Here is a 22,733-nt window from a genome sequence, read left to right as displayed (position 1 = left end):
TTTTAATACCCAGGACATTTACAGAGCATAAGACTTATATTGCATTTGATCATGAACATCCATATATACATTATAAACATTCGGAATTTAGTTTAACAGGTTGTGATTCATTAGGATTGTTTAATAATTAAAATCTTTGTAAAAAAAAATCAATATTTCTCTTTTGATGAAATTCCCGGTTGATGCAGTTCATGGAAAATCCTACTACTATTACATTTAGCACCATCCTGTGCGGAACAGCGACCGCTCAGCCCCACCAATAGGAGACCTGCTGGAACTCTGGTTTAATCTCCAACCGCTGTATAGTCCCTTTGTGAGCGCACTACACAAGATGTTATATAACGGCGTGTGCGCCATATTTAGTGCACTCTCTTTTTATAGGAAGTGATTTGACATTCAGCCACGGACTCAGCCTGCGAACATACAGTGTCTCCTCAATACGGAGACCATGAGCATCATTTGGAAACGGTTAGGTCAGGCAGTGTTTATTAAATCTTATATGCAAGTAGGATAGAAGAAAGGATATAATTAAGACAGATATTAGTGTTTAAGGTTGATTCGGTTAATATGGATTCCGTGTCTGTCTGTGATGAGGGCTATGTGAGAAGAGGAATAAATCAGGGATCAGCAGAAAGACCTGCTCCAAGGTAGGATCCGGTTTTCCTGCTTCTGCTGGGATTGAACTCAGTTGCAAAATGCGTTTATGTTGCAGTGTTTACTGTGCAATAACTTGTCCGAGCATGGAAAATAATAGTATTTAGGCTTTGTTTATTAGTAAACACGCAGCGGATGCATGCAGCGTGTAATCTAATACTCCCTTGGTAATAAAAACAACATTGACAGCATCACTTAATGCAATCCAGACGCCTGCAGATCAGACAAGAACCAATAAGTTTACTTTGGGTTTTTTTGGGGGCAAAAAATATATAGAATTGATTGCTGTTCATTATATCCACAATCATGGTTCATATAGACTTGTATATACACTATAAACCTTTATTACCTCCTCCTATCTGCAGTAATATCTACACTATTTATGCTGACGTGTATAAAATACACATTTGATTTGCTGTTTTAACCTGGTATAGTACAATTTAGCATATGGAAATGCTACACTTCTGGGCAAAAAAAAGATTGATCAGAAAATAAGCAATAAATAAATAAATAAATAAACAAAAAACACGCCTGAGCCCTCATGTGCAACTCTTTGCTTATTGATTATATTGTTTAATAACAATGAACTGTTGCTAGAAATCTCTAAACTCACACGTGTAGTCCTTTTTTATGCAAAATAATATCATTATAATGATTATAATGGTTCACAGACTTTTTCAGCTGCTTATCAATTGTTTGAGGTCATCAGGAAAACAATATTCATTCTTCTTTCTAACAAAAAGTCTGCATGCTTACACACAAGCCTTACATATATAAAGAAATGAAAATAAAAAGCTTTCCATTACCATGTTACTTAATCTATTTGTTTAATTCTTGTTCATTTCCTGACTAATGATTTGTTAAGACCATTAAACGCATATTATATTGCCGTTTTAGGCTTGGCCCATTTTTTTTTTTTATTGCCCAGGAGTGTAGTAGAGTGAAATGGATGATTTACACAAACAGCCTGTTAAGAAGTGTTACCTCATTATCACAAAGTACAGATATAATTGTACCCGGCAGAATTTATTTTTATTACACTCAATGTAATATAATTATTTATTAAATAAGATTTACATGATCTTGAAACATCAGAGATATCTTTTAAGGGCTGACAAGCTGTAATGATCTGCAACTGACTTTTTAGCATTTTCTTGACAATACAATAGAAATTAAATTATACTACGATAGTAAATGACAAGGTATGTAAATTTGCAGATCAAAAATAATACCACAGAGCGAAACCTTGCTGAATACATTGTATAAATTATATATTCAGCTTGTTTCCTCCCCTTTTGTCCTCCCTGCCTGAATAAAATGCTGTTTAATATTGAAAGTGTTCTTGACCGTTAAAATTATTGTTTGGAATAATGCATGAGCGTAACAACTAAGATTTTTTTCTTCTCACTAGTATGAGCAGTTTCGCTTGAGCTGAGTAAACTGCTGCATTTCCTCTCCCTTTCCTCTGATAGTGATAAATGACATGAAGTGATTAGGGACAAGAGAGGTGCTAAGCAGATGGCGAGAGGACGACTCTTCAGCTCTGGTGGACAGGCTCCAGCAGTCCCTGCAATGATTAATGTCTGAGCATGACTCTCGTAGGAGAAAGCCTTGCCACCGTTTGAAAGTGCAAGGCACCCACAAGGACACTTCTGTCCAATCCTTTTGATTTGTTCATCTAAAAGCTTCGCGTTACATTATTATTTGGTCTTGTTTACATTACTTAAAATGGCTGCTCACATCCAGTGCATGTAAGAAAATGGCTTAGGTTCATGAAGGGCTAATTTTTGGGAACAATCAGGAAGAGTAGCTTATTGAAAATGAACAGAATCAGGATGAATTGTGTATTTTTTAAGTATTGTGGCTTGGATGGTGCTTATTGTCATGGTAGTTGCCTATTCATCTTAAAACATAACTAAATATTTTAAATAACACTGTAGCTTGTTTAACAAAATAAGCTAATAAAAAAAAATCCCCTTTGTATTTACAAGAGAAATTCACAAGTCCTAAGTCCCAGAGATTTTAGAATCAAGGTCAGAATGATGTCTTCTTGAGTCATATCAATATAGATATGTTTATTTGCCTTGTTTACAACAGAAATTGTGCAGTTTTTGAAGCCCAGATTTCTAGACTGTGTGGTGTTTTAGCTTTTCTTACTCTTTGTCTGTAGCAACACTGCAGTAGTGTATATTCCACAGATATATATTCCGCTGCTTCAACTGCCACGCAACATCAAGCCTCCTCGCTATTGTCAAAAGCAGAAATAATGCTCATGCTGAGATAGGCGCATGTGTGGTGGGTGCAGCACCAGCACTGTAGGATGTTTCTTTGCTATGTGTAGCCAAGTTGTTGTAATGCTCATACCCTGATTAGAGAAACAAAAAAACATGCAATACAGATGCATGGCCTGTTTTATCATAACTAAATACACTAATGATCTTCTTAGGTACTCGATAAACCAGTGGTCCTCAAAGTGTAATCCATGTAACGAGGTGAAATCATAAACCACCATCAACCACAAATTATTATTATTATTTTTAAGTAATTGGCCTCATGAGTGGTCACTGAAATTGTTCCACATCTCAATAATAATAATAATAATAAATAAAAATAAAAAAACGAGAAGACACAAATAATTCAGCATATACAGTATACTTGAATGTAATGTGTTCTGTAAGTGGATTAAATGAACATCTCTATAGCACCTAATTAGTCTCCAATTATTATTCTACATACAGTATCTCACAAAAGTGAGTACACCACTCACATTTCAGCAACCATTTTAGTATATCTTGTATAGGGACAATACTATAGAAAAGAAAATTGGAAATATTTTGTAGTAGTTAATGTGCAGGAGAGGAGGAAGACGTCTACAGAGATAGCAGGGAAAGGAGAAGTGTAGGAGAGTGGAGCTTCGGGTTGGTACTTTAAATGTTGGTACTATGACGGGTAAAGGGAGAGAGGTAGCTGATATGATGGAGAGGAGAAAGGTAGATATGTTGTGTGTTCAGGAGACCAAGTGGAAAGGGAGTAAGGCCAAGAACATTGGAGGTGGGTTTAAACTGTTCTACCATGGTGTAGATGGAAAGAGAATTGTGTAGGGGTGATTCTGAAGGAAGAGTACAGTAAGAGTGTAGTGGAGGAGAAGAGAGTTTCTGATAGGGTGATGAACGTGAAGCTGGAAGTTGAAGGGGTGATGATAAATGTCATCAGTGCTTATGCTCCACAAGTGGGTTGTGAGATGGAGGAGAAGGAAAGATTCTGGATTGAAGTAGATGAAGTGGTAGATGGTGTACCTAGGAATGAACGATTGGTGATTGGGGCAGACTTTAATGGGCATGTAGGTGAAGGGAACAGAGGTGGATGAGGAGGTGATGGGTTTTATGGAGAGGAATGTGGAAGGGCAGATGGTGGTAGATTTTGCTAAAAGGATGGAAAGGCAGTGGTGAGCACGTATTTTAAGAAGAAGGAGGATCATAGGGTGACGTATAAGAGTGGAGGAAGGTGCACACAGGTGGACTATGTTCTATGTAGGAGATGCAACCTGAAGGAGATTGGAGACTGGAAGGTGTTGGCGGGGGACATTGTAGCTAGATAGCATTGGATGGTGGTCTGTAGGATGGTTTTGGAGGTGAAGAAGAAGAGGAGGAGAGTGAGGACTGAGAGAAGAATAAAATGGTGGAAACTGAAGGAGGAAGACTGTAGTGTGAGATTTAGGGAAGAGGTCAGACAGAGGCTCTGTGGTGGTGAAGAGGTGCTGGATGATTGGATAACTACTGCAGGAGTAATGAGGGAGGCAGCTAGAAAAGTACTTGGTGTGACATCTGGAAATAGAAAGAAAGACAAAGAGACGTGGTGGTGGAATGAGGAAGTGCAGGAGAGCATAAGGAGAAAGAGGTTGGCAAAACAGAAGTGGGATCGACAGAGTTATGAGAAAAGTAGGCAGGAGTACAAGGAGATGCGGCAGCAGGTAATGAGGATGTGGTGGAAGCCAAGGAAAAGGCATATGAGAAGTTGGACACTAAGGAAGGAAAAAAGGATTTGTACCAATTGGCCAGGCAGAGGAACCGAGCTGGGAAGGATGTGCTGCAAGTTAGAGCAGTAAAGGATGGAGATGGAAATGTGTTGACTAGTGAGGAGAGTGTGTTGAGAAGGTGGAGGGAGTATTTTGAGCAGCTGATGAATGAAGAAAATGAGAGAGAGAGAAGGGTGGGTGGTGTGGAGTTGATAAAGAAGGATGTAGATAGGATTAGTAAGGAGGAAGTGATAGAAGCGATTAAGAGGATGAAGAGTGGAAAGTCGGTTAGACCAGATGACATACTCGTAGAAGCATGGAGATGTTTAGGAGAGATGGCAGTGGAGTTTTTATCCAGATTGTTTAACAAGATTCTGGAAGGTGAGAAAATGCCTGAGGAATGGACTGTGCTGGTACCGATCTTTAAGAATAAAGGAGATGTGCAGACCTGCAGTAACTACAGGGGAATTAAGTTGATCAGTCACACCATGAAGTTATGGGAAAGAGTAGTGGAAGCCAGGCTGAGAGAAGAGGTGACTATCTGTGAGCAGGAGAATGGTTTGATGCCAAGAAAGAGCACCACAGACGCCTTATTTGCTTTGAGAATGTTGATGGAGAAGTATAGAAAAGGACAGAAGGAATTGCATTGCGTATTTGTGGATTTATAGAAAGCGTACAACAGGGTGCCGAGAGAGGAGTTGTGGTATTGTATGAGGAAGTCAGGTGTGTCAGAGAAGTATGTGAGGGTGGTGCAGGACATGTATGAGGACAGTGTGACAGCAGTGAAGTGTGCAGTAGGAATGACAGACTGGTTCAAGGTGAAGGTCGGACTGCATCAAGGATCGGACCTGTTGACAGTGGTGATGGACAGGTTGACGGACGAGGTCAGACAGGAGTCTCCCTGGACTATGATGTTTGCGGATGATATTGTGATTTGTGGTGAGAGTGGTGAGCAGGTTGAGAAGAGCCTGGAGAGGTATAGGTATGTGCTGGAGAGAAGGGGAATGAAAGTCAGTAGGAGTAAAACAGAGTACATGTGTGTGAATGAAAGGAAGGGCAAAGGAGTGGTGTGGTTGCAGGGGGAAGAGGTGAAGAAGGTGGAGGAGTTTAGGTACCTAGGGTCAACAGTGCAAAGTGATGGAGAGTGTGTTAGGGAAGTGAAGAAAAGAGTGCAGGCAGGGTGGAGTGGGTGGAGAAGAGTGACAGGAGTGATGTGTGATAGAAGAGTATCTGCAAGAATGAAAGGGAAAGTTTATAGGACTGTGGTGAGACCTGCGTTGTTGTATGGTTTAGAGAGTGGAACTGAGTAAAAGACAGGAGGTGGAGCTGGAGGTAGCAGAGCTGAAGATGTTAAGGTTTACGTTGAGAGTGACGAGGGTGGACAAGATTAGAAATGAGTTTATTAGAGGGACATCCCATGTAGGACGTTTTGGTGACAAGGTGAGGGAAGCGAGATTGAGATTGTTTGGACATGTGCAGAGGAGGGACATGAGTTATATTGGTAGAAGAATGCTGAGGATGGAGCCACCAGGAAGGAGGAAAAGATGAAGGCCAAGGAGGAGGTTAATGGATGTGGTGAGGGAAGACATGCAGGTAGTTGGTGTGAAAGAGGCAGAAGTAGAGGACAGGGTGGTATGGCGACGGATGATCCGCTGTCAGTATTGTGCGTGAGATCATTATGAAGCACTGCATTAAATATTCCTGGGCATGGAATTCACCAGAGCTGCACAGGTTGCTGCTGGGATCCTCTTCAGACACATGACGCTTCTCCACCTTCTGCTTGAAGATGCCCCATAGGTGCTCAATATTGTTCACATCTGGAGGCATACTCGGCCACTCCTTTACCTTCAGCTTCCATAGCAAGGCAGTTGCCATCTTAGCGGTATGTTTGGGGTCGTTATTATTTTGGGAAACAGTTTCTAAAGAAAGGGCATCATGTTCTGCTTTAGAATGTCACAGGACATGTTGGAATCCATGTTTCCTTCAATGAACCGTAGTTCCTCAGTACCAGCGACATTAATGCAGCCCTAGACCATGATGCTACCACCACCATGCTTGACTGTAGGCAAGGCACATATTTCTTGGTACTCCTCACCAGGGTGTCACCACACATGCTGGACATGTGGGGCATCACCACACATGCTGGACACCAAACAAGTTGACTACAGGACATGGCTCCAATAATTCATGCTGTTGTGCAGACCGTCTTCAGTAAACTGTTCGCGGCCTTTCTAGTGAGCTAGCTTCAGTAAAGGGTTCCTTCTGGGATGACGGTCATGCAAACCTACTTTTTGCAATGTGTGGCGCATGGTCTGAGCTGCCGCACAGCACAAGGACTTAACTTCTTTGATTGAACCCTTGCGAGGCCTGTTCCGAGTGGAACCCGTCTTGGAAAACCTCTGTATGATCACTTTTGTTAGTATATAGGCTCCCAGGCTTAGTGATTTTGTATTGTACAGCTATAAAATAGTGGTTAAGTATGTAATTAGAAATGTATGCTTTTACAAAATTATTGTCCTTATATTTGTAGGGAATTAAACAAGACAATAGGATAATAATCAATTGTGTTGGGCTGCAGGTCACAAGCCTTTCATAGATTAATTTTCTTATAACAGCACATCCTGGACGTCCACATCCAACTATCTTTGCCAACAGATTTTTAAAACGAAAAACACACTGTGCCTTTTAAAATAATGAGAAAGGTTATGAGCTAGCAGCTGTGAATAGTCATCCGCTTACCAGCCTCTTATTTCTTTCTCTTGAAATAATAGATGCACAGAATGTCTTTGTCTGAAGAAAAAAATATCGTGCAAGGTTCTCTGTCTTGAAGACATTCAAGCAAATGTCTCCTTACAGAAAGGTTTGGCATATTAATGATGATATTTTTTTACTTGTTAAATAATGAATGCATTTTATTATCCTTATATTATTCGCTTTCGAAGAGGAGAGTTTCTGTTTTATGCGACATTGTTACTACAGATGTGATAAGCTAAACAAAAACAGTACATTAATATAAACCCATGAGTTCAATTGCAGCCAGCAATTTAGAAAAGAAAAAAAATCACCACCTTCTGACCAGATTTTAAAATTCTAGAGCACTATGGCATAACATAGTATTACTCTTCACATAGGTGAACTCTGCTTGTTTTTATTCTTATTTATTAAATCTCGATGTAAGGAAGACATATTTTCTCTTGTCAGGATATAGCAGAGCAAGAACTTTCTTAAGATTCTGACAAAACCACTGCAGTTGCTGTTCAGCCTTTGCTATGTAAAGTGTAAACAACAAAAATGCTGCAGAGCTGTCAAATCACCTTAATCCAGTGCAGTATTCCATGGCCAAAGCAGTACTAAGCACACACACACACACACACACACACACACACACACACACAGACAGTTGGTATTGGCAACAAGAAAGACAGCACAACAAGGTGCGCCACTGAGGGGAAAAAGAAAAGATGTTCAGCCAGATGGATCTGAGGAGAATTCAAAGAATTTCTGAAATCTGATTAAGACACAAACAGACAGGGGAACACAGCGGATCAAGTCAGACACAGTCATACTGAAGCGTTACTAGTTCCGCAAATTGCACTGAGGTGAGGCACAGTGCTGAAATAACTGTCATAAAAATGATTGCACTGAAATTGGACCCATTTGTTTATTGGTTAGTAGATTTGGAAGTATGGGAAAGATTAAAATTTGTATTGTAATTGTTTTCTTCCTATAATGGCAAAATGTTGTGTTTACAAGAAATACAAAAACTTGCAGTTATTAAATTATTTGGCGACATTGGTATCATTACTTCTCGCTCTGATAAACAGCTGTATCCCACATTTCACTTTCTTTAGCAATTTAAATGTGTTAATGTCATGTGCCGCAGAGAGATATGAAATATAGACATCCAGAAACTCTAGACATTTTGTGGGCACGCTATACTCATCGAACTGAGCATGGGCTTGGGCAGATTAAAATAAATAGAAATAGAGGAGTTTGAGTTTAATATTCTTAAATCCACCATCTGTGATATTTTGCTTGCATTATCCTGTTAACATGACATCTTTGATAACTTTTTGTGCAAATATAATAAACCCAGAAATTCTTTTAAGAAAACAAGATTATATAATGTGTGGCTTTAAACCAAATGCTACATGAAAATACAGGCATATTTCATTTTTACAAACAATTAAGAGTTGTAGCAAGAGAAGCGGTTCTCAAAGACAGTAGACTAATTACAATTTAGTTGCCCTTTTTAGTGTAATTGAACTTTAATCAATACATTGATACTGTATAGTGTTTTAAGGTGATTGCTTTTTTATTTTAAGCTGCCAGTAATTCACGCACAATGTTGTTTGCCTAATCTACCCACAAGTATTTCATACCCAGTATTTCCAATAAAAAAAAAAAAAATGCAGTAGAAGTTCAATGCAGTGGTTTTAATCTTCAGTCATGACAAAGTGCATTGTAAACTGTCTTTAATTTTAAACATTAGGCAATCAATATTTAAATAATTCAAGGAAAATGTGTTAATATCTTAAATATTTTAAGTAAGGTGTGTATGGTAGCACATCCTGTGGTATTAGTGCAGTTCACATATCCAGGTTTCCTGCTTTGATCCTGAGTTAGGATTAAGGTATATGTATAATTCTGGTTTTTCCAGGTTCTAGGTTATTCAGTTTCCTAATAATGTTTGTAATGATGTGCATTTACAGATTAGCTTTGCTACATTGAAATTGCTAAATAAAAGTGTTGTGGTTTTAAAACGAATTATAAGACCACATGTCAGTAATCAAATTTCTTTTCATAAACTAAGGTTAAGATTTACTCAGTCCTGTCTTAACCTCAAAAGACATTTAGTTATGCAGCACCTATACATTTTACATGACTATTCAAGCTTTTTTTCAATGTTTTTAATAGTATAAAAATAGTATAGTGGTAAATATTAAGTATTTTAAAATACTTCTTAAGAATCAATACTACTACTTCTTCCAACTGCTCCCATTAGGGGTCGCCACAGTGGATCATCCGTCTCCATACCCCCCTGTCCTCTACTTCTGCCTCTTTCAAACCAACTACCTGCATGTCTTCCCCACCACATCAATAAACCCCCTCCTTGGTCTTCCTCTTTTCCTCCTTCCTGGTGGCTCCATCCTCAACATTCTCCTACAGATATACCCCATGTCCCTCCTCTGCACATGTCCAAATTATCTCAATTGGGCCTCTCTCACTTTGTCCTCAAAATGTCCTACATGTGAAGTCTCTCTAATAAACTTGTTCCGAATCCTGTACATCCTCATCACTCCCAATGAAAATCTCAGCATCTGCAGCTCTGCTACCTCCAGCTCCACTTCTTGTTTTTTAGTCAAAGCCACAGTCTCTAAACCATACAACAACACAGGTCTCACCACAGTCCTATAAACTTTCCCGTTCACTCTTGCAGATACTCTTCTATTACAAATCACTCCTGCCACTCTTCTTCACCCACTCCACCCTGCCTGCACTCTTTTCTTCAATTCTTTAACACAACCTCCATTACTTTGCACCGTTGACCCCAGGTACCTAAACTCATCCACCTTCATCACCGCTTCTCCCTGCAACCACACCACACCACTGCCCTCACTCTGACTACTCTGACCACAAATCACAATATCATCCATCCATTATCCATCACCACTGCACATAGGAAAGGGCTCAGAGCTGATCCTTGATGCAGTCCCACCTCCACCTTATACCAATCTGTCGTTTCTACTGCATACTTAATTGCTGCCACACTGTCCTCATACATGTCCTGCACCACCCTCACATTCTTCTCTGACACACCTGACTTCCTCAAACAATACCACAACTCCTCTCTCGGCACCCTGTTGTACGCTTTCTCCTTCTCCTTCTGACCTTCTCTATATTTCTTTATACTTCTATCACCTCTGTTCCCTTCACTAACATGGCCATTGAAGTCTGTGCCAATCACCAATCATTCTTTCCAAGGTACACCTTACAACACTTTATCTAACTCACACATAATTTTTCCTTCTCCTCCATCTCACAACCCACTTCTGGATGACATTTATCAACACCCCTTCAACATCCAGCTTCACATTCATCACTCTGAAACTCTCTTCACCTCCACTACACTCGTACTGTACTCTTCCTTCAGGATTACCCCTACACCATTTCTCTTTCCATCTACACCATGGCAGAGCAGTTTGTGAAGGTGTGACATCCCATCCAGGGGGTATTCCCACCTCAAACCTTGAAACTACTAATAACAGAATCTTTTTTTTTATTATTATTATTACTGAAGGTCAATCATAAATTAATTTTGCAGTAATTTTTCCTGCACAGGTTTAATCAGCCCACAAACCTGACCCCTTTCAGCTTATTATGAGCTTAATCATTTGTTAATAAGCTCTGCTTTGTTAGATGGTGAGGTGATACCATAAAGCTCTGCAAGGCACTTCAACTGAAGCTCATAAGAATATCTAGGGGTCTAGTTTACTAGAAAACGATATCACGTGAAATACGTTTTATTTAAGGCTGTTGCTCAAGAAAGACTGTGCCATGTTTCCTTTTTACTTGCAGTGAGATCCCAAAGGTATCATTGTGCCCCCCAGACAGTGAGGATGCAGAATCTCCAATGAATGACATCTCCATTGAAAGGGACCTCATAAACCATCTGTCCACACCACCCTCCTCTTCTCAACAGTATGACCAAGTGTTGCATCAGTCACCTCGACTCAAGAGATGCCCGTGCTGTGACCAAAAGCAGCCAATCACAGACGACGTCTGTCTGAATCAAACAAATGCATCTTCTCATTCAGACGGCCCAAGCAATGCTGTCAAGACAGTTCACAGGTGCAGTCCCTTCCACCAGCCTATATGTCACAACACAATGCAGTGTCACTGGCTGCAAGGATCACGTGATGGCAGCAACTACAAGCCTGTTCAGCATCATGTGGTGACCGTCAGGTTCAAACCTTTTCCAAATGTTCTTCTGATAAAGATAAATGCAAGCGTTCACAAATGTAATAATAAAAGATGTCTTTTTTTATAGGACTGAGAGACTCCACCGGATTCCAAAGAAGTAGGTTTACATAATGTGCTTATGTTCCATTAAAGATAAATTGTTTAAAATTATAAATCACAGTCATTTTTTCTTTTTAAAAAAAGACTAATAATACATATTATTTGTTAACAATAATTGTTTTTGACAGCTACTCCCAGGTCATAGTTGAATACCCGGTGACAGTTCTTATCTCATGCTCAGTGGTACTCCTTGCATTCTCCCTAGCAGGGATTTTGATTGGTCCGCTGCCAGATTTTTCTGATCCTTTAGCAGTAAGTACCTTTCCCTTCAATTGTGTAATATTACCATTAAAATGAAACCCCTAGTTAATGCACTTCAGGGCTCTCTATTAAAAACCAACAAAATGGCATGTGGCGTTCTAGCACAATGCGCACTGTATTCAGAATCGCGAGAGATTAACATAACCCAACAGCGAGACCTGCGAATTTGCCTTGCAGATTAATTTCATACATTTTCAAAGGAACAACTCCATCTTATCTGTCTGTGATGGTGTATTACAGGGATTCAAGCCACGTGGAACAGACATTGGGATTAGACTGGCAGCCTGGGCAAAGCTGCAGGAAAATACTGGGCATGGGAAAACACTATCTCTGACATCTCAGCAGTTCATGGATCAAAGTATAGCACGGTACTGCAAATAGTAAATGAGCTCCTTGCCATGTACACTCATTATATTCATTTTAAATAATACATGTACACCAGCACATTTATGCAATTGTCCAATAATTCATTTGTGTGGCAGCAGTGTAAAACATACAATCGTGCAAATACAACTTTTGACATTTGTGCATTCTGATGTCGTTTTCTGTTCACCATGGATGTTAAAAACGGTTATTTGACTTGTCTGATTGAAACAGTCTGGCCATTCTTTTCTGACCTCAGCTAAAACAAGTTATTTCTGCCAGCAGTATAGTTGGATTTTTGTTTGGGTTTTCTGTTTACCATTCTGAATAAACTTTACACTGTTTTGCTTGTAAATTGAAACAATTCTGAAAATACTCAAATTAACCAGCCTGGCACCAAAATGGCACTGAAATTGTCCTCATTCAGATGTTTGAAATGAACATCAACTGAAGTTCTTGTGTGTCTGCCTACTTGCTTTTGCCACATGATTGGCTTACTGTAAAATTGTATGAATGAGGTGTACAGGTGTTTCTAATAAAATGGACATTCAGAATGAGTACAAATCAACAGAATTCTTTATTTTTTTTGGTAATTCATCGATCATTGTGCTTCCAGAGAAGTCACCAGTAAAACCCAGCTCCACTTAAGACATCGTTCCAGGAGAATGCTACATACAGACACTACTGAGAATGCCTATTTTTGCAATGATCCAGGTTAGTGAAGAGACAAACATTCTCTTTCTAGCTATTTGGCAAGCTCAATGAAGTATGACACTAATAAATATATCAGTAAATGTACCGTAGCATATAATAAAATCTGCTTGTGTCTCTTTTCCATCTGTGCTCCGGCAGGAGATCGCTATGCCCAGCTGGTATTCCGCTCAGGAAACTCTGACAGTCTCTGGAGTCTGAAGGCAATCTATTCCATGTGTGAGATGGAGCAAACCCAGGTAATCCAAATCTATTTTAAGTCACTAAACTTGTTGCATAATATTGGAAATGTTTTACAATTTCATGTGATGGTGCCAGTTTTCCTTGAGAAAATGGAATGTTGCCTTTTAAATTTTCAGATACGCTCAGATGCACATTTTAAAGAACTCTGTCAAGTCAAATCAGAAGCTGTTGGCAACAAAGCTGAGGGAGAGTGCTGTCCAAGCTGGTCCCTGGGAAACTTTCTGGCTCTCCTCAACAACGTCTCTTCCTGCTTCAGTCTTACAGCTCAGCAAGTGTCAGACAGTTTAGGCTTGCTCAGATACTGTGCCCCTTACTACCATGATGGAAGTCTTGTTGCATTGTGTGCAGAAAGAAGCAAACATGGCTCATGTGCATCCGTCCCACATCCCTGCAAGCGCTCCAGAATCATTTATCAGATTCTACATTACCTGGTGGATAAGGATTTCTTAGGGCCTCAGACTGTTGAATACCAGGTTCCATCCCTAAAATATAGTGTCCTGTTCCTACCAATGGTTAAAGGCAAAGCATTAATGGAGATTTATCTAAAACATCTGGAAGGTCATGAGCTAATGTATAAGAATACTAAAATAACTGGAATGGACTTGGGGATTAAGCAAAAGCTTTTCAAATATTACCTCTCAAGAGACTCCATCTATCCCATTCTCACAGTTCTCGCACTGCTACTTACAATGGCCTTATATCTTAGGTCGTTCCTTTTATCAGCTCTGTCATTGTTTGCGGTCATGTTATCACTTTTGACATCTTATTTTTTCTACAAAGTAGTATTTGGCCTATTGTTTTTTCCACTTCTGAATCTCATGGCCGTTCTTGTCCTTTTAGGCAGTTGCTCAAACCAAGCTTTCACCTTTAATGACTTTTGGAAATCCCAACTAAGCCATAATCCACCAGCTGCACTAGAAAACAGAATCCACCGTGTCTTACAAGAAATGGGGTACTTGAACTTAGTGTCTGGTTTAACATCCAGCATCACATTCTACTCAGGCTACATGAGTAGCATTACAGTGGTGAGGTGTTTTGCTGTGTATCTGGGTAGTGCCTCTTTAATCAACACACTTTTTGCTCTTGTTTGGCTCCCCTGTTCCATTGTTTTGCGAGAGCGACATGCTGCAGGAGCTTCCACCTCTGCCTCTAAGCCATCATGGAAGCCATGTTGCATAAAACACCTTGGTGGATTTTGGGAAACAAGTTCAAGAAAGCGGTGCCTTTTCACTATGGGACAGAAATTTCGGGGTCTAAAACGTGGACTCTCGGACACATCCAATCTAATTTTCTTAAAAGTTCTTCCTTGTGGTGTGGTTAAATTTCGATACATATGGATCTGCTGGTTTGCAGTCCTGGCTGCAGGAGGAATATACATCTCATGTGTAGACCCGGGCATGAAACTGCCATCCTCAAATAGCAGGTCAACGCAGCTGTTTCGCTCCAGCCATCCATTTGAAAGATATGATGCAGAATATCGCCATCAGTTCATGTTTGAGCGAAGGAAACAAGGAGAGGATGAGCCTATGAGCATGACTCTCATCTGGGGTGTCACTCCAGCCGATGACGATCATTTCAATCCAAGCAGCAATGGCTCCTTTGTCATAGACCCAGAATTCAATATAAGCAGTTATGATTCCCAAGTGTGGTTGCGAAAGCTATGCGGAAAAGTAAGAAACCAAACCTTTTATTCATCACCACCAGCAGACCAAGAAGCTCTGGAGGACAATACTTGTTTTGTGGAAGACTTGATACATTGGGTATCTATTCGCCGTTGTTCTGAAAATGAGGACGCCTTCAGGCTCTGCTGCAACAATATTACATTTCCATACCCTCCCATTGTTTTTGAACGGTGCCTCAAAATGATGTTGGAAAAACAACAGGCAGAAACAGGTTCACCCAGGAATGGAGGCCTTCGTTTTGATTCACAAAATCGCATTGCTGCCCTTGTTGTGGTTTTTAAGACCTCACAGCTCTACAGCTTGAACTTCAGCCAAACTTCAATTTTCTATAAACAAATAAGATCTTGGTTCAATAATGAGATTTCTAGCGCTCCAACTGGACTTAAGAAAGGGTGGTTTGTAAGCCAATTATTATTGTATGACCTCCAGCAATGTCTGAGCTCGGAGACATTAGTAGTGGCCGGGTTTTCCGTAGCTCTTACATTTGTATCACTTCTGCTGACCACTTGGAATATACCATTAAGCATTTATGTGACATTTGCTGTTGGGGGGAGTGTTTTTGTTACTGTTGGCCTGCTTGTGCTTCTAGAATGGCAGTTAAATAGTGTGGAAGCACTGTTCATTTCAGCTGCTGCAGGCCTCTCTGTTGATTTTGCAGTCAATTACTGCATTTCCTACTGCCTGGCACCACAAACTGACAAACTGGGTAGGGTTGCATATTCTCTTAAGAAAATGGGCTGTCCTGTAGCCATAGGAGCAGGAGCTTACTTCTGTGTTGGCATTATAATGCTACCAGCAACTGCTTTGCTTTTCAGGAAACTTGGAATATTTCTCCTTCTCGTAAAGTGTGTGGCATGCGGTTTTGCCACGTTTTTCTTTCAGTCACTATGTTGCTTCTTTGGTCCTGAGAAGAACTGTGGGAAAATAATCATTCCATGTGCAAAAGAGCCAGCCACAGAAAATATACCACCTTCCTGTTCGGGTGTTGAAACACGGAACAACAATCCATCAGCTAACGGTACATTTAACTGTGGTGCTGGCAGGGGATCACAAGGGAAAAGGAATTGTAATAAAGAGGATGGCGGAGCATTCTTGTGCCCCAATCAGCATCGCCACAGGCAACACCAGTCAAGGCTTGGGAGGGAGCCAGAGCAGTATGAGCTGCAACCTCTTGCCGGTCATCTAAGTGACAGCTTTGAAAACAGCACCTGCACCAGCAAGCTGTCTAACAGACCTTCTGTTCTTTCAGATGACATTGAGTTCTGTGGCCTCAGTCCAAATCGATACTACGAAAGGATTAGCACAGAGTCTGTGAGCGAGGAAATATGCAGCAGGTATCTCAAAGATTGTGATACTCCTCAAGCTGTCCAGACCTCATCCCCTTACAAAGGAAACAAAACGAAACCTGTAGTAGTTCCTCCTGGTGATCAAGCAAAGGAAAAACGTTTGTGTGAGAAATGCCATAGCAGCCCTGAAAATAAACTATGGAACATCTCCTTGTCATCCTCTAGCATGGAGGATATTACAGTCACAGAAACCACTGATGACCCTAATACAAAGTTACCTTTTTTGGATGGGGCCTATAGGTGTCATGCACATAAAAGACTTTTGTCTTGCCAGTCTCAGAGTTCAATTGAGGGGCTTGAAGATTCAAATGAGACTTGTTTGAGTGACATCGAGCCAGCAGTCTCTACCGCACCGTCCACTGTGACTGAAGGAGAGCTGCAACCAGGTCACCTCAATGGCAGGAGGGATACTTTGCGTCTCTCTCTGAGAGAAACGGTTTATGACCCTGGCTCCCCAGGGTCTGGTAGGGGGCGGACAAGCCAAAGTGAGCTACCTGTAATTTTGCCAAACAGTCAACCAGATTTACCTGATGTTTGGATCAAGAGGGATGGAAGAGGCGAGGACAGGAGTTGATTTAATGGATAAAATGAACAAACAGATAGACCTCACCATATACACTTATTTTTACCACCGCGTTAAATCTCAAACTTGTGATGATGTACAGCGTATCTGACAATTTCTGTATTTATCATATCTGTAAAGACTTACGAAACACAACACACCTGTAAATCCACAGTGATATAGGACCCATATTATAATGAGTCTATATGAATTGAACTTATTTCACTTTGCTACCTGCAATGATTATACAATATGTGAACCAGAAAATTTGGGACAGATGCAAATGCATGTTATAGACACTATAAAGATGCATGAAAGCTGCTCCCACATCACTTTGGGTTGCTCTTTTGCTAATTTAAATACTATAATAAAGAGAAATTACGCATTTTAATAGGACTATGGTGTCTGAAAGCAGTTTACCTAAACCATACATGAAAGCAATTTCCTCGTTTTTAAATATTCAAATATGGAATGGGCATAAATGAATCTAGAAATTTACTTTATTTTATTTAAAATCATCCAAGTGGAAAATCGTCATTTATACCAGGCATAGCTGAATTTCCCTCGATGTGCATCTGCCTCGATAAGCAATGCTTTTCAAAAATCTGGCTTCACGTCATAGAGGGAGTGTAGGAACTGTCTGCAAATAAATATGGAGAAAACTGGGTAAACAATTCAAAACCAAACAAGGAACTAATTTTGAGTCCCTGTAGAATCTAAGCGCTTGCCAGTTAAAGACTCCTTTAATACAAAGATTTGTGTCTTTTGAGAAATGTTTGGTATTTTCCTAATTTGTCAAAATGTGCTTATTTTATACACAATATATTTATCTGTTTAATTTGTTCAGATCTCAACTGTGCTATAAGCCAACCAAGTGAAGAGTTTATATTCAAATATTTAAAAGTTCTCAAATATAATATATTCATTGTTTTGCGTCCTACTGAAGACTTAAGTACCAGAATTGTATTGAATGTATTTGTCTGTTTACTCTTGCATTATGCTCAATGTTTCGATTATATCAGATTACAGTGTATTGTTTTGTTTATTGTTCTAGATCAAGATTGTTCAAGTCAACATATTCGTCTAACGTAAAAAAAAAAAAGCCATAATTTTTTTTTTTTTATAATTTGAGTTTCATGTATCGAAAAAAAAAAAAAAACACGGCAGTTAACCCTTTATACTGGTTTCATTACAAATGGACCAATACAAATAGGCCAGATGATAATTTGTGTTGCGTAAGTGAATCTTACTTGTTTATTGCCATTCAATTTGTAATGTAATGAACAAGAAAGTTGTTACTCAAACATTCCACAGCTGATGGGCCTGTTTGCCTCTGCTGTAATAACTTTTCATAAAATAATATCTAAGTGAATAAAGGAGGGGAGAAAAAAAAAGTAATTTGATTTCTTAGAAAATATAAATGGATCATAGTACCTGATTTTTTTACTACGATAGGTTGCTTTAGGATTATTTGCTGTAGATGCATACTTATGTTATCAGATAATTATAAACTTTGTAGTCCACATGATGGATGGAAAAACGATAGTTCAACTTTAAATATACTAAAAAAGCAGTTTGAATATATGTACAGTCTTATTCGTATAAAACTTTTCAGGGCTTGAATTACTTGTTAAATCTTTCTCTTTTGTTATAAAAGGGACAAAATATAACCTTTAACAATTTACTTCTGCCATCTGAACTAAATCGCTACCAAGCCAATCAACCAATATCTGATATGCGCATATAGTAACTTCTTTCCTGCTCCAAACTTTAAAGTCGTCTTTATGTGCTGTTAACTATTCAAATGTTTTACAAACATTACAGTACAAAGACTTATCTTGATGTAAAGTGTGGTGCTATGTTATGTGAGACTTTGTCAATTCTATTTTTTCTTTTATTAAAAGAACATATTAACTAGTTACTATTGAAACACTATGGAATGTGAAAAAAAGACATTTCATTCAAAAAAAGTTTTAATCCTTTGACAAATTTGTGCCACTGGTGGTTTCAGTCAATTTTCCCAGCATTCACACATTTAAGTCAATCACTATTGACAGCATCGTTGAATATTTGTAGTCCATTAATACATTTTATTAAGCTGAGGTCCATGCTTTATTAGTATGCCAGCAAACAAAATGTGTCTGGAATGCTGTCATACCTTTTTAGTGTACAAAGTGCCAAATGTAAAAAGTAAAAATTATTTGTTATAAACAGTGATGTCATGTTTGAGAAACATTGAAATTGTTTTATGTCGATGTGTGATGAAAAGGATTAAGAATGAAATATGTAAATGTGACTGAGAAGGTCAATAAAGATTTATATTTTACTGAGCGATTTTTTCCAGATTTTTTCCGCCATTTTTAATTAAAGCTGATTTTTACTGAAATTTGCACATTGTGTGATAAAAGTTCTAATTCTAAATGTAAAACCAAATGCCAGTCATTTTCCATTCACTCATTGTACAGAATAAATAAAAAAAAAAAACGAAAATAATGTCAACAGGTATTTCAATCCTGCACCCAGTCTTCTTTAGCCCAGTCAGGCATTTCTGTGGAATACTCAAAGTCAGGCCCCTTGTAGCGTAATGCATGCAGGTACATGACCAACTCCTTCTCTGTAGGGTCCGGACGGACGATTTTACACTCAGAACATAAGTGATCTCTGACGACCGGGGTTGTGTCTGCAGGTCTGATGATGTCCTCCAGGTGAGAACTGCTCTCTTCTGCATGTGTACTATTCGCTCCATTATCATTTGAACTTGAAGATGATTCTTCACCTGCAGTGTTCACAGATTTATCCTTGACTGTCTGAGCACTGCCACTGGTTTCCGCATTAGGTTCGCTCTTTATCATTAACATCTCATCAGAGATATCCAAGAGGTACAAACTCTCGTTAGAACGATGCTCCTCAATAAGAGCTTCCAGCAGCTCCTCATCGTTCTTACCCACCAGGCCTCCCTTGCCTCTGTTTGGGCCCCAGGCAGAGGAGCCATAAATAGGGTCATTAAGAATGGGAAAGCCCAGATACTGGAGGTGCACACGGATCTGGTGTGTGCGCCCTGTGAGTGGGAGACAACGCACCACGCTAGAGCGCCCGTTATAGCTGAGTTTCTGGAAAACTGTACGGGAGTCTTTGCCTTTGGGATCCACTCTGCAGACACCCACCTTGAATGAGACTACCAGAATCGGTTCTTCACACACAACCTCGCTGTCAGGAAACTCACCCTCCACACGACAAACATACTCCTTCTCCAACTGGAAAAGAAAAGGGAAATATATAGTAATATGGAAGTCACAAACAATCGGCACTATATACATTCTACAGTATATAAATAAATATATTTACACTGTAGGAGCTTAATTTCTTAATCAGCACTACTTCTACTTGTAGCGTTCCTGAGGTGACTTCTGTTCTATGGTCCATCTGGCTTTACACACAACATGCTATATATTGTAGCAAACATATAATGTTCACACACCTCTGTTGGTAAGCATAGGCTGATATTTTCCAACAAACAATTGCCTTTTCCTTCAAATTTGAAACACTTTAACTGTAATCTAGTGTAAAGCGATTACGAAAAACTGATGAATACATGTAAATGTATTGTGCAGTGTCACACAATATTAACTCATCATATCTGACTGCCTCCTTATACTTGAATGAAAGCATGCGTTTGCCTGCCGTCATTAACCTTCTATTTTTCTGGATTGGATTCTGGATGCACAAATCTATATTGTGTTTTCATCTCCTATATAGTTATAAATATAGTCAGCTCTGCTACCTCCAGCTCCACCTCCTGTTGTTTACTCAATGCCACTGTCTCTAAACCATACAACAACGCAGGTCTCACCACAGTCCTATAAACTTTCCCTTTCACGCTTGCAGACACTCTTCTATCACAAATCACTCCTGCCACTCTTCTCCACCCACTTCACCCTGCCTGCACTCTTTTCTTCACTTCTCTAACACACTCTCCATTACTTTGCACTGTTGAACCCAGGTACCTGAACTCCTCCACCTTCTCCACCTCTTCTCCCTGCAACCGCACCACTCCACTGCCCTCCCTCTCATTCACACACATGTACTCTGTCTCCTACTGACTTTCATTCCCCTTCTCTCCAGCATGTACCTCCACCTCTCCAGGCTCTTCTCAACCTGCTCCCTGCTCTCACCACAAATCACAATATCACCCGCAAGCATCATAGTCCGGGTAGCAACATACTGATGGTTTTTATTTGCCTTTTGAATACTTAGATCATGTTCCTTTTTTACTTGACAGTTAATGCCCTTTTAATACCATTCTACCCAAAAAATTTAATGATGAAACTTTCAGGACATCCTCCACTTTACATTTTTTTTCCTATAACACATTAACCTATACACTTAACAGTGGCATTTGTGTTATTAGCAGAATGTATTGCAGCAGCTTTCTGATCATTTGATGCTGAAGACCATCTTGTACAGCTTTCAAATGGGGAAGTACTACCCGAAAAGCAGTTCCTTCACAAAATGTAATAACTCAAAAATGGAAGACACCCAAATTATACAGACACAAAAAGTGTACCTTTGTGTCTGTCAAACTAAAGCCCATGAATGTGCAAAAAAAAAAAAAAAAAAACATTATGGCAAAATGACTACTAATTGACGAGATGGTGCTGGCTTTACCTGGCGATCCCGAACCATCCGGTCCAGTTTCTTGGACATCTCCAGAGTGCGAGCAAACAGAAGGATGCCTGAGGTGAGGCGATCGAGACGGTGGACAGTGTGAAGGCCAGACAGGCCTCTCTCTTTTCCCAGGATGAAGATGACGGTGTTGTGGCGATAACGGCCGCACGGATGCACGGGTAGAGAGGCAGGTTTGTCCACCACCACCACTTCACCATCATCTACCAAGACCTTCATTGGCTGACCAATTACAGGTGGTTCATGGCGATGCACAGTGTTCCTCATGAAGTCATTGTTCTGGCAGGTACAAAAGCAAAATGTTTAAACCCAAATAGGTATTTTTTTTCATACATTATCTTGGATCACATTTCCTGTTACCTTCAGTGTTATATTTAGGTCGTCCACGGGCGTCTCATTCAGTCGAATACGTCCCTTTTTCACTGCTTTCTCGTAGTAGTCCAGTGGTTCTGCACGAAATTCACTGCTGAACACTTCTAACAGTGTTTTACCGATCCAGCGTCCCTTGCAGTAAGTTTTAAAATCGAAGTAATAGGGATGCACTTTGCGAAGTCCTTTTTCAAAATAGTACGACGTTTCTGCAAAGTGTTCTTGGTTAAAACTCACCCCGGGATTTCGTTTTTGCGGCGGAGGAACATATCTCTCCCCAGGTTTCTGTTTGCGCCCCCTTCGCTTCTTACCCCCTCGGTTTATCTCGTGCTCCAGGGGGTCTTCGCTTTTCCTTTTCTTGCAGGTTTCCTTTGCGTTTTCGCTCTCGTTCACTCTTGACGCTTGCTCCTTCACACTTTCTGCGTTGTTCAACTCTTTCGTTTCCATGATGCTCAAATTTGCTCTGAAAACACTGATCGGGTTGTGGGTGGTGTGTAAATCTCGCCGGGGCTGCTTACATCTCGCTATATTATTAATAATGTCGAGGCCACTACTGGATACGGGTGTCTGTCTAAAGCAATTACGATACAGTAAACAACTGACCAACCTATGAACACGGTTTAACACATCTACACCATTCACTGTAACATGCAGTGCTGACATACCCTTCCGCGTGGTCTGTCGCACACCGATGACATCAGAAATAAAATTACTGAGACGCCTGATGACGTAGTTTCGCCAATGTATTAAGTAAATTAATT

The 22,733-nt window shown here is 39.9% G+C and overlaps 2 protein-coding genes across 4 annotated transcripts; one reads left to right on the top strand and one right to left on the bottom strand.

Annotated features, from left to right (window-relative positions):
* Positions 1–439: 439 nt before the first annotated feature.
* disp2 (dispatched homolog 2 (Drosophila)) lies at positions 440–19,251 on the top strand. Of its 3 annotated transcripts, none has more exons than XM_046855399.1 (8): positions 440–647; positions 11,249–11,521; positions 11,721–11,750; positions 11,881–12,004; positions 12,254–12,381; positions 12,993–13,090; positions 13,229–13,326; positions 13,447–19,251. In XM_046855399.1, the coding sequence occupies exons 1-8, from the start codon at positions 568–570 to the stop codon at positions 16,930–16,932; spliced, it is 4,317 nt and encodes a 1,438-aa protein (XP_046711355.1). In that variant the 5' UTR covers positions 440–567; the 3' UTR covers positions 16,933–19,251. The 3 variants fall into 3 exon arrangements, with proteins under 3 accessions (XP_046711355.1, XP_046711354.1, XP_046711356.1); XM_046855398.1 differs by having other exon boundaries at positions 11,249–11,635; XM_046855400.1 differs by lacking the exon at positions 440–647 and having other exon boundaries at positions 11,490–11,624.
* Positions 18,876–22,678, bottom strand: rpusd2 (RNA pseudouridine synthase domain containing 2). The gene is made up of 3 exons (XM_046855401.1): positions 21,964–22,678; positions 21,586–21,882; positions 18,876–20,174 (listed from the first exon to the last, which is right to left on the bottom strand). Exons 1-3 carry the CDS (start codon positions 22,633–22,635, stop codon positions 19,428–19,430), a joined length of 1,716 nt encoding a protein of 571 aa, XP_046711357.1. The 5' UTR covers positions 22,636–22,678; the 3' UTR covers positions 18,876–19,427.
* Between the last annotated feature and the right edge of the window lie 55 nt (positions 22,679–22,733).

Source organism: Silurus meridionalis, chromosome 8 (genome assembly GCF_014805685.1).
Source record: "Silurus meridionalis isolate SWU-2019-XX chromosome 8, ASM1480568v1, whole genome shotgun sequence".
In the NCBI taxonomy this organism is placed as follows: Eukaryota; Metazoa; Chordata; class Actinopteri; order Siluriformes; family Siluridae; genus Silurus; species Silurus meridionalis.
This window is presented reverse-complemented; position numbering and strand designations above follow the sequence as displayed.